The following is a 12,439-nucleotide window of genomic DNA, read 5'->3' on the forward strand; positions in this document are numbered from 1 at the left end:
ACAATTAAGCATCATTTTACATAGTATTCTTTAGCAAGACAATTGTTTATGCAAAATGTTTAACTAGTTAGGATTATTTTAGATTTGTTAAAACTCACATAATATGGAGCATAGAGGAAGGGTGAGTTTTTCTACAAGTTTAACAAACATTTGATGTTTTCACACCTGAGCACATAAATGCAGAATTAAATTGCTTGATAAGAAACATAAATAGCTGGTGTTGGTCGTGTGTCCCTTTAGTCATATGTTCTTTTATTTTATGTAAGAAGTTATCTTACCTTCCAGTACCTAACAATAGAAAATCAATTATGTATTTGTTATTTCAAAATTGTAGATACTTCTATAACCTTACTATTTATTATGATTTAAACACACATAAAAATATAGACTGTATAAAGCTACTCACAGTGTGATTCGTTGCAGTAAGACAGTAAAGTAGAAATAGAAAAAAAAATACTTTTGACATCTTCACCAATTTTAACTTTTACCTAATGATTTCTACAACTTTAGATAATAAATACTTAAGACAGATACAAAGACACATTGAGGGGCTTCGCTGGTGGTTCAGTGGCTAACCCTGTGCGCTCCCAATGCAGAGGGCCCAGATTTAATCCCTGGTTGGGCACCTAGATCCCACGTGCCACATAAGACCTGCCTGCACAACTAAATTAATTAATTAATTTAAAAATAAAGACATTTAAATATGAGATGTAGCATATACTGAAATTTTAATAGGAATCCTTTTTTTTTTTTTAACTTTCAACACTTAGTTAATAGTTTAATCTGAAAATGAGTAATTAAACCGTAATAGAGAGAAAGTCAAAGTTCTGTCTTTGCCTCCATCACCTCACTTGAATTTGGCATAATCCCTTTGCTTTCTTATCAACTCTTTTTTTTTTTTTTTTGAGAGTTTTATTTTTTGGTAAAATGTGAAAGAATGTGACATCTTAAAATGGGGAGAGTGTGTAGGGTAAATTAAATATCAGTTTTAGAATGCCTCAAGAAGCACAGACAAATGGAAGTAGTCTCTTTCATGAGTAGAGTAGAAGGTGAGTAGAATTTGTAGGCTGTGATGAAAATCAAGAAAAGAGAAATTGACGTACTGGAGAAGAGGAATAATGCAATTTTGAGGTAGTAAGTAGGTGCGAGTCATTTATGTAGTAAATTTTCCACCCAAGCATTGACACTTCTGATTATTTTGTCAGTCGGTCCTCATAGAGCACTTCTTACCGTTCAGAGGACGCGGGATGGTTCTGTTGGAAACCATACATCATGCTAGCGTTGGGTCACTTTAGATTTCACACCTAGTTTTATAAAAGTGCACTTTTGCTTGATGCGGGCAGAGTAGCCGCTAACCTCACCGTGTTATCTCTGCTTCCCCCCACCCGGTAACGGAGCTCACACGCTCTTGTTTTCACTCCTTAGTATAACGCACACACAGATCAGTACAGAAGCTGCGACAACGTCTCCACCAGATCCTCAGACAGCGACGTCAGCGACGCGTCTGCCGTGTCCCGAACCAGCAGTGCCTCCCGCCTCAGCAGCACCAGCTTCCTGTCCGAGCAGTCTGAGCGGCCTCGGGGCAGGATCAGGTGAGTGGCCACCACTCGTGCCAACCAGGTAGAAGTGCACCTAGCCTCCTGCTTATTCTCGCTCAGAGTTTAGGTAGAGGAGCCAGAGCGTTTCACTGAAATGACCAGAAATAGGGTGGCTTCAGCCTTGGTTCACTGTTGTGTAATATTGCCCAGATTCTGTGGTCCTTCCTATCAGGTGGGGCTTGTAACCACAGAGCAATCTCTAAAATTCCTTATAATATCATTAAGTCCATAAAGCATTCTTTAGTCCTGTGTTGGGAAGCCTCTCTGTAAAGGGCCCGGTAGTAAATACTTCAGGCTCTGCTGGACAGCCTCTGTTGCGATGATTTACAATGTCCTTGTACAGAAACTCTGCAAACGAGTGAGCACAGTCATAGTCCAATAAAGTTTTATTTACAGAAGGACAGAGAGCAGGCTACATTTTCCCGTAGGCTATAATTTACTGAGCTCGTCTTCAGTCCCCAAGCAGTTGGTACACCTTCAGGTGGGGGTGATTGCAAAATACACATACCTCTTTTTTACATTATGGGACTTGTAAGAGATTTGCATGTAGTTTGTTTAAATCACCAGCAATTATCTTGGTTCTCACGAGGTAAATAACCCTGCTAAAGGGGAAAAGACCTCAGGAATCTGGTCCTGTCTTCAGTAAAACAGATTCAGTATGGACAAGGCATATTTTGTATTTGTTCTTAACTAGTTCCCAGAAGTAGAAGTTTGACTGAAGGCAGTTTTGGGTTGTTGAGAGGCCCATAAAATGTAAATGTTCAAAACAGGAGCAGTTATCTTCCTAACACTCTGAAAGCTGGTATGATGGCACGTTTGAATGATGATCCTGGAGTGTTCTGTCTTCCTGGATTTCTCTGCACCTTGCTCACCTGTTGATGTAATTTGAGAGCAGTTATCTTACTGTTAATTGACAGTGTCTCACTGAGAATCTACAAGAGAAGTTCTGATCAGTCAAGATATTAGTGGAACGTTTTATCTTTATTTTGAATATTCTCTGCCTCTGGTCCTAACAGAGTATTAAGTTCTCTAAAAGTGAAGAAAGAATTAGAAGAGCTAGAGAATATATCTATTGAGCTGCTAGGTTAGAGGGTGTAAAAATGATTCTAATTGATCCCCTTGTATTGAAATATTATTAAGATACTGTGTTTCAGAACCTATTCAGTTTAGCAAGAATATTGATAAATAGGGATTAAACAAAAACTTTTCACTTTTAATCACTAGAAACAATTTATATTCATGATAGACTCTAGTGGCCTGAGTCTTATGGTATAAAGTATAACTAATTAATAGAATTCATGTCACAAACCAACTCTGAGAATGCTATGTGGGTCCACTGTCATTCTCTTGAAATTTCAGGAGAATAAAGTCTTCAAAAATTTATCTTCAGAAAAAACTTGGCAGCATGGCTTTTAAGGAAGAAAGCAAAGAACAGAAATTTTAGGCAGCTCAAGAGCAAGGTACTATGATTTTGTACAAAGCGTGAGAAGGAATTACATAATAGTGATTAGAGCCAAGGTTACTTCGTGGGAAAATGATAGTTTATCAGATCAGTTCAGTTCAGTCTCAGTTGTGTCCGACCCTTTGCAACCCCATGGACTGCAGCATGCCAGCTTCCCTGTCCATCACCAACTCCTGGAGCTTACTCAAACTCATGTCCATCACGTCGGTGATGCCATCCAACCATCTCATCCTCTGTCATCCCCTCCTCTTCCTGCCTTCAATGTTTCCCAGCATCAGGGTCTTTTCCAATGAGTCGGTTCTGTGCATCAGGTGGCCGAAGTATTGGAGTTTCAGCTTCAGCATCAGTCCTTCCAATGATAACACTCACTATATTATACCATGATACGAAGTAGAAGATAGATGATGTTTTGCCTCCTTGATTCATATGATTTCTATTTATTGAAGTTGGTGAAGACAGAGATTAGACCTGGAAACAGTACAAGTGAATTTCTTAGTGACAAATCTGTTTTCTCTGGGCATTTCCCTGTTTTCAGCTCCTCTTTCTTTTCTCTGTAGCTTGGAGCATGTTTGAGTTATTTTTATATAAGTGGATTATGTAAAGGCAGGCAGTTAAACTAATGGCTAAACAAGTTTCCCCTGAAGCTAAGGTGAAGAAGTATTTTCCTGTGGCCCGATGCTCAAGGTCATAATTGGTAGATGTTTGATTTCTTAGAACACTTAGGAATAAAGAGGGTAGGATGAGATATGGAGGGGCATGACTTTCTTTTGACATTTAAAACCTAGTTATCTTTTGATATATGTTCTTCCCAAGGAATATCCATAGGTGCACAAACGCACATGTTAACACACATGCGTGCACACACACACACACACACACACACACACACAGTTCAGTTACTTTGCATCCACCATTAGCCTTGTGGTAAATACTTGAGAGTTAGACTGTGAAGAAGGCTGAGTGCTGAAGAATTGATGCTTTTGAACTGTGGTGTTGGAGAAGACTCTTGAGGGTCCTTTGGACTGCAAGGAGATCCAACCAGTCCATTCTGAAGGAGATCAGCCCTGGGATTTCTTTGGAAGGAATGATGCTAAAGCTGAAACTCCAGTACTTTGGCCACCTCATGCGAAGAGTTGACTCATTGGAAAAGACTCTGATGCTGGGAGGGATTGGGGGCAGGAGGAGAAGGGGACGACAGAGGATGAGATGGCTGGATGGCATCACTGACTCGATGGACATGAGTCTGGGTGAACTCTGGGAGTTGGTGATGGACAGGGAGGCCTGGCGTGCTGCGATTCATGGGGTCGCAAAGAATTGGACACGACTGAGTGACTGAACTGAACTGAACTGAAAAACTTGAGAGGAGGGTTTGTAATGGAGAAACAAAGAACAAAATGATATCAAATGGTTGCAGGCTCTTCAAACTTAAATATTCCTAGTGCTTATAACACTGTGAATATTTATTTTTCTCAATATAATACTGTTTTGCATTTCTTTATTTTTAGTAACTACCTTCATAGGTTTTAAAATTCTATGTATTCAAGCTCATATATAAAGTATCTGATCAATATGATAATAGATATATTTACATTTCATAATAGATACCAGTAAACCTTTGAGATCCAATCAAGCATAAAGACTTTATTATTTCCCAAGACTTCATGATAGTATAATATCTATGCCACACGCTTAAGGAGATTATAATCTGTTTAAGAGTTTAAAACCTATTTTTTATGTTCTGGTTCCCTATACTGAGCAACTGATCTGATCTGATCTGATCTGATCCCTATACAAGATCTTTGACAATGTGGGCAGGAAGCTGAGATGGTTAAGATAAAACCAGGACTCAAACCCTAGCCTTTTCTTTCCACACTGAACACAAACTTTCCCCCACACTTAGTAAATTTAAAGATTAAAATATGTGCTATATTTATTTTTAAAAATCAGCATGTAAACCCACTCACTTCAAACCCATGTTGTTCAGGGATCACGTATAAGTATCTTTGCTTTTATCTTCCTATGAAGATATAACATGGAATGCTTGGCTCTACGTTGCCTGGGATGGGTTTTATACTGAAAGTCATTAAAAGCATTAGGAGACACTGCAGCATCCCCTGAAGACAGTGTTCAGTATCTAAAAGTCCACCAAGGGTCCAGTACACCCCTGAAGGACCCAGAGAGAGAGAAACCACTGACTTCACCTTGTCCAGATCATATAGAACCATAGTATGCAGGCAATTAAATACCATATATGGTTCTGATTCCATCTATGCAAGTATGTGATGAACCAAGAAAATGTCAAGATAGGCACCTCTGAGATGAGCAGTGGGCTGCAGAGCGTGATACATAGGCCAGCATCTCCCAAACACTGCTTGCTACACTTGCCTGTTGGTGATTCACAGGACAAAGTACAGTTCTTGAGGTTTTGAGTTCTACCTTGTAATAGCTTACCTCTGCTTACTCCAGCATATACCAAGATTACTTCATTCTGGAAGACCTATTTCCCAAGGACATCAATTAATGTGTTACATAGTTTTCAAGTGAAGTTTGAGAAATTCCATTTTAGATAGCCAGCATCCTACTGCCTAAGAGATAATAGGCAGTAAAGAGAGCTTTAAAAACCCTGTTTGGGGAAAAAATGAAATTAAGCCCTTACAGAATGTGTATAGGTTGAAGAATACAAATATATTTAGATCAATCTCTTAAAGATCATTTTCAGAATATTAGGAATTCACAGACCGTATATTGAATCTTTTGTGTTTGACATAATGATTAGGCAAAAGATACTTGACCACTGGGGGTGGCACCAGCTAAACCACATGTTTCTGTGTAAACTGAAATAAGGACGTCTCTCCCCCTAGGTGCATTGTAAATGCTTCATTCAAAATAAACCAAAACATACTTAATGTTTTCAAAGGTTATGTAAACAGGGAACTACAGTAGAAAAGCATATACTATACTGTTTATATTAATTAACCTTTTGTAGGTAGAATGAATTTAAAGTTCTTCCAAAAAAATGTTATCGTGGATTCGAAGTACTTAAAACTTAAGTAATTTCTAGGATGATTCTTTCAGGACAAAATCAACAGAGTAATCCAAAGTGCATGTGTGCTAAGTTGCTTCAGTTGTGTCTGACTCTTTGCAACCCTAGGGACTGTGACCCACCAGACTCCTCTGCCTATGGGATTCTCCAGGCAAGAATATGGGACTGGGTTGCTGTGCCCTTCTCCGGGGGATCTTCTCAACCCAGGGCTCAAACCCATGTCTCTTCTGTCTCCTGCGCTGGCAGGCAATTTCTTTACCACTAGTTCCACCTGGGAAACCGAGTTCAAAATAATAAACATCAATAAAGATGTGAGGTCCCTTGTTTTTCAGATTTGTTCTGCATGTGACATATAATTTTCATTTAGTATTAGCTTAAATAGTTCTCGAAGAACATTTCCTTTCCAACCATAAAGAATGTAGAGTGTATTAGTAGAGGGAGCATGACAAGTGAAAGTCGATTAGTCATGTCCAACTCTTTGTGACCCCATGGACTGTATGTAGCCTGCCAGGTTCCTCTGTCCATTAAATTCTGCAGGCCAGAATACTGGAATGGGTAGCCATTCCCTTCTCCAGGGGATCTTCCTAACCCAGGATCAAACCCAGGTCTCCCACGTTGCGGGAAGCCCCGCAATTGATAATAAGAAATGCACATGTTCTGGAAGTCAGAAAGAGTATGTTAAGTTTCTAAGTTTTATTTATTTATTTATTTTTTTTGCATCAAAGAAAATGTTCATCGCAAAAAGAGGCTGAATTTTTATGATATAGCTCTGAATTTTTTTCATCTTCATCATATATCAATTTTTTTTCCAGGCAGACACATTTCAGATGTTTTATGTAAGATCAAACTACAAAACCAAATATAAGCATAATCCTATAAAATCCTTTAATTGTACTCAGATGATACATAATTTTAGTTCTGTCAAAATCAACAGTTTCCCAGCGACCTTCACATATAAACTTTTGTCAGCATTGACAAAGGTTTGCCTAGATCTACAAGGTTGCCTTTCTATATCAAGGTGAATTTTGATAAACAAACTTGCTGAGCATATTTGATGCAAATAGTTTTTGGTCTTTTTATCATCTCTTTTTAGAAGAATATTTTCAAAAGCAGTTCTTTTCTACAATCATAGTTTGAAAGATATGAGAGCTTTTTAAGCGAAGCTTTCTCCTATAGACAAATAGTAATTTCAGAGCAGGAAATTTACTAAAATCTGGCAGTTGATGTCAGTAGGCATAATAATAAGTAGGCGCATACCTAAGGAAATATGCTTATTGAGGGATTTTAAAACATTGTAGGTTAAATTATTCGATATTTTAAAATGTGATAGAGAATGAGTGCATAGTTTACTATCTCCTGGAAAATCAATCTTGATATTGCAGTTATGCTTGAAAAATATTACAGAAAATTTCAAATGCCCTTAATTTCATGGTAGTTCTTCAGCTCCACAAGGGAATACAAGATACCATTTAAAAATAATCTTTGGAAATTTTGTGATGGCATTTGAAAAATACTTAACTTCAAAATTATTTGCTGTATCTATAGCTCAGAATAACAAATGAAACTTTCATTTTTATATACTTCTTATTATGCCTACTGACACTGAATATAGTCAAGAGGACCACGAGGGAATTTTAAAGCTGTCCACACAATTTTGCATGCCCTCCTGTTCTCCTATGGAAAAACAAAGTCAACTGAGATCTGCAGAAGTACTAAAAGGAAAGGAAAATAACATGGACATTTGGTGATGGGGAGAAACTAACTGGAACACAGTGAGAGATGCTGGATATTGAATCAATATCTGAGGAAGGAAATATATTTTGGCATTCTTCTTTCATGGAATTTCTTCATTTTAATTGTCTAAGACTGATGAGTGGACTATTATTATTTCCTATGACCAGATGGAAGCAGTAGAGAGATGGGAAGACTGTGCCATGTGCCCTTTAAAAACTCTCTGCCTTTATGGTGAAATTACTAAATGATACTGTTAGTATACCATATGACTGAAGGGGCCATGCAACTGAGTTGCTAAATTGTGCCATGTCCAGCACATAAACACAATTCTTTTGACCTGTGAATGTAAGTAACAGACAGTCCTTAGAGTAGCGAATTTGAGCTCTTGGGGCAAGTGAGTAGATTTTCCTGGTGAGAGTCTTCCTTGCAAACCTTTAGTACTACTGCAGGGGTCTGGTTCCATTCCTGGCTGGGAACTAAGATTCTGCAAGCTGTGCAGTCAAAAAAAAAAATATATATATATATATAAAGGACTGCAGTTTGAAGGGAAGCAGCAGCAGTCTGATATGAACAGCTCCATTCTGTGTGTTTTTACTCATGTGTTCTGTCAGTTCCTTATAGGTTTACTGAGATGTTTTGTTGAAATCTGGGAAAGTTAGCAGAGTATTAGATAAATGCTTCCTACTTAATAGGCAATAAAAATGGTCAGTTATAATAAAGTTTTCAAATTTTGATGGAAACCCAGAATACCTCATAAAGATGGGAGTTACTTGTCAAAGTGATCATTTGTAATTAGATCTCAGACACGACTTCTGTCTCTTAGGGAAAAATAGCTACACTTCATATGGAGTTTTAAAGTATGCTGTAACATTTTGTTATTTGTAGAAATCGAATTCCCTGTAAGGATTAAATCAGATAATTTTTAACATTTCAAATATTTTAAAGAGCATGCTCAATGGACATCATACATACTGTTAATTAGAAACTTTTCTTTAATGAGAAAAATAAGACTGTGTTTGGAAGAATGTATTAGATGGTTTATTTCATTTATTATTTTATTTGAGGTGAAAAAAATCTTTGAAAGTTCAAACCAACAAACTATATTAATAACTTTGCTTGTAAGTACATGCTCATCTATTTATGATACTAAATCATACTTGATTTTATTTAAGAGAGTGTAATTTTCCAATTTAATTAATTATCCTAAAAGAAGTTACACATTTCATTTAATACTGTTGTTAAATGAAATAAAAATGTAATTCTCTCTTCTTATTATTTCCCCACAATACACAAGAAATTAACTTACATACTTCTAACAGCACATCTTCAGTGTAACAAATTATTAGAAAGCTATAGTTTATACATCTTTTAAGTGCAAGGAAAATAACATAGGTTGTGAATCCTATAGTGAATTGACTATATTAAAGCAACTTTCAAATAAAACCAATTTATTTCCTAGGAATAGTTTTGAAAGAGAAAAAGAATTCAACTTTGGGGTTCAAAACCCCGTTCACTGTGAGGGATATGATTGTAGTTGTGATCTTGGTTTTTGACAGCAGGCATGAGCAGTGCATTTACTCTGGGGCTATGAGTGATGTCCAGAAGTACCACCTTTGGATTCGGGGCAGAGTCAGGTGTAGGAGGCCACTCCTGTTGATAAGGTGTTGACTAGCTTTGGTTCAATGCTCTGTAATTTCCACAGCACGTGAGGGCTTCCTAAAGGACCACTGATGTGACCCTTTTGTTTGATGTGCGGTCACTACCGCACACACTGGCTATAGGAAGGATGCCCTGTACTCTGTTCGCTCTCAAACAGCAGGGTGACTGTTCTGCTGCTGCTAAGTCGCTTCAGTCGTGTCCGACTTTGTGCGACCCCATAGACGGCAGCCCACCAGGCCCCGCTGTCTCTGGGATTCTCCAGGCAAGAACACTGGAGTGGGTTGCCATTTCCTCCTCCAATGCTGTTCTGAGAGGAACTCAATTTGTTACTGTATTTTTATGCCAAAACATAAAGGGGTATTTCTAATGGGAATTTTCTAACAGATTCTGAAGTTTCTATTTATCTTACTGTGTTTGCATGTTTATATCTGCATGTTGGAGAACTGATTGCTGATTTTAAACCTGGCAGTATTACATAAACAAACAGCTAATAGTTTTTATGGTCTCCATGTATGAAGTCTGGTTGTCAACATTAAATATCTGTTCTTTGGGACAGTCTTCATATTTCCATGGAAATTATCCTATAATTTAAAGTGGATATGAATCCTTTCACTCCAAACCAATGCTTCCCAAACTTCAGTTATTTCACATGTCACGTTTGTAATTTTTCCATGACTGTGTAATACATACATAATTTTTAATGTGTTAAAAATGTGGTGACATGTAAAGTGTGTTTTATGATTATAAGATATTCCAATAGATGGTGTACATGCAATATCATGAGTGCTGTAACAGCCCAGTAGTGTAACTGCTAATAGTCTCTTTTTATAAATAAAATGTGAAGCAACATATTGACTTCGCTTGGCAATAAGCAGTAGAGCTAGAATTGAGAGCCAGATGATTTAACCTTTTGTCTTTATGTAGTAAATCTATTTATCTCTAATAATTTTTTTTTGCTTTAAGTTGATTTTGTCTTACATGAAAAGTTTTAAAACCAGTGTTCAGTCTAACTTTTCACAGCCTCTTACTTTTAACCTATCTGTTAAAGGTTATAAGTTATATATGAGTTATATCTCTTATAACCAGCACAGAGCTGGATTTAGATTTTTTTTTTTCCTTCTTGCTTGCCAATCTGTATTATTTAATTGGCTACCTAATTCTTTTACATTTATTTTGATTTCTTATGTATTTGGAATTCTTTCTACTATCTTATTTAATATTTTCAGCTGTTATTATTTTTTCTCTTTCCTGATTGGTTATGAATTGAATTGTTTTTATTTCATTCTCCATTGTTATGGAAATTATATTATTTCTTTGATTTTAGTGCCTAATTTTGTGCTTCAAGGATATATATATATTTCATTAAGCAATAAATCTAAAAGTTAATAATTATTTTTGCTGGCCCAGAGGGAAAAAAAATGACTGTAGTACACTTGAGCTCCGTTACCATCCCTCCACCATTTACATATTTTATGTCTAGTGTTTTAATTATATGTTGTTTTCTTTCTTGCACTATTGGATGTGGTTTTTTTAAATGCTTTAGAATGATGCATGTTTTTTCTAGTTTCTCTGTTAACCATTTTTTGGTGCATTGTAGAGCTTCCCTTGGGGGAGCATTCTCTGTCTTCCTGAAATATATACATTATATTACATTTTATTATTTATTTAAGCAAATCTATGGCACCAGTGAAGGTCCCAGAGGGCTTAGACAAAACCCACATTTTTCCTTTTTCTTCAATTGTCTTGACTCGTGCAGAGGTTTCACTTCTAAGTCTCCCCTGACCCTGGACTCAAGTATCAAAATTTCTCATCTGCAAAACCTCTCAAGACATTCATACTTATTTAACAACCTGTTTTCAGGCCCTCTTGGTCTTTGGGCCACAGAATTTCTCTTCCTTTCTTAGGAACTTGGGTTTGTATTTTAAAACATATTTGTTGTAATTTTCCCATCAGTTCTGGGTATTGGGGAAGGAAAGGATTTTTTCAGAATGTATCATCTACTACTTTGCTAGAAATAGAAGCTCCTATTTAAATGTGCTACTATTTCCTTAAATTTTTTAAAGGTTTACTCAAAAGAATATTGTTTAAAACAAAAGGAACAAATAAATAATTGTAGCAAAAAGCACTGTGGCCCTAAGGACCTTGTCCCAAGGCAAAGGGCAAATGCCAGGGCAGGGAAAAGAGAATTGAATCTTGAACTGGCAGTGAGATCTAAGGCCTAGGAAGACAAAATGCTGGGATGGGAGGAGGGAGCTGAGGACCAGGAGGGAGCTGAGGACCAGGAGATAAGGAAAGGGAGGGTGGGAGAGAGACAGAGGGGAGAAGGAGGGGGGAAGGAGAGAGGGAGAGGGAAGAACAGAGGGAAAGAGGGAGGTCCAGAGGAGAAAGTGCTGAGGAGACATGGAAACCAGGGAGAGAGACGTGAGCTGTGGTAAAAGGCAGATTACGGTCCAGATGGAGGAAGAGACTCTGAGGATGTCAGAAGTTAAGGGATGGCGCCTGAGTGAGCCATACATTGAGGGAGCTGTTGGTCATCCTGGAATAAAGAGGCCGTTAGAGGTTGCTTTGGACTCAGATGCCGGTCTTTGGTCAGCTGTGGCTGAGGTGACAGGACAGCCCAGCATGTGAAGCTGGGCCTGCTGGACACCTGGGGCCCCTGTATTCACCCGGGGAGCAGGACCAGCGCAGGATGCTGAGAAGCCAGCAAGCAAAGCAAATCGACAACAAAATCCTCAACCTCTAACATCCCATCAGTTCAGTTCAGTTCAGTCAATCAGTTGTGTCCAACTCTTGGCGACCCCATGGACCGCAGCACACTAGGCCTCCCTGTCCATCACCAACTCTGGAGTTTACTCAAAGTCATGTCCAGTGAGTCATTGATGCCATCCAGCCATCTCATCCTCTGGCATCCCCTTCTCCTCCTGCCCTCAATCTTTCCCAGCA

General features: G+C 37.9%; 1 protein-coding gene across 48 annotated transcripts in view; it reads left to right on the forward strand.

Annotated features, from left to right (window-relative positions):
- The window catches only part of RIMS1 (regulating synaptic membrane exocytosis 1), a 249,200-nt gene that overhangs the window by 143,257 nt on the left and 93,504 nt on the right, over positions 1-12,439 (forward strand). For 35 of the 48 annotated variants that reach the window (XM_024996902.2, XM_015472747.3, XM_015472749.3 and 32 more), the window contains one exon: positions 1,426-1,592. The exons of the other annotated variants lie outside the window; for them this stretch is intronic. In XM_024996902.2, coding sequence (XP_024852670.2) covers positions 1,426-1,592 — 167 coding nt within the window. The remainder of the gene's footprint in view (positions 1-1,425; positions 1,593-12,439) is intronic. 48 annotated transcript variants of the gene reach the window in all.

This window comes from Bos taurus, chromosome 9 (assembly GCF_002263795.3).
Source record: "Bos taurus isolate L1 Dominette 01449 registration number 42190680 breed Hereford chromosome 9, ARS-UCD2.0, whole genome shotgun sequence".
Classification (NCBI taxonomy): Eukaryota; Metazoa; Chordata; class Mammalia; order Artiodactyla; family Bovidae; genus Bos; species Bos taurus.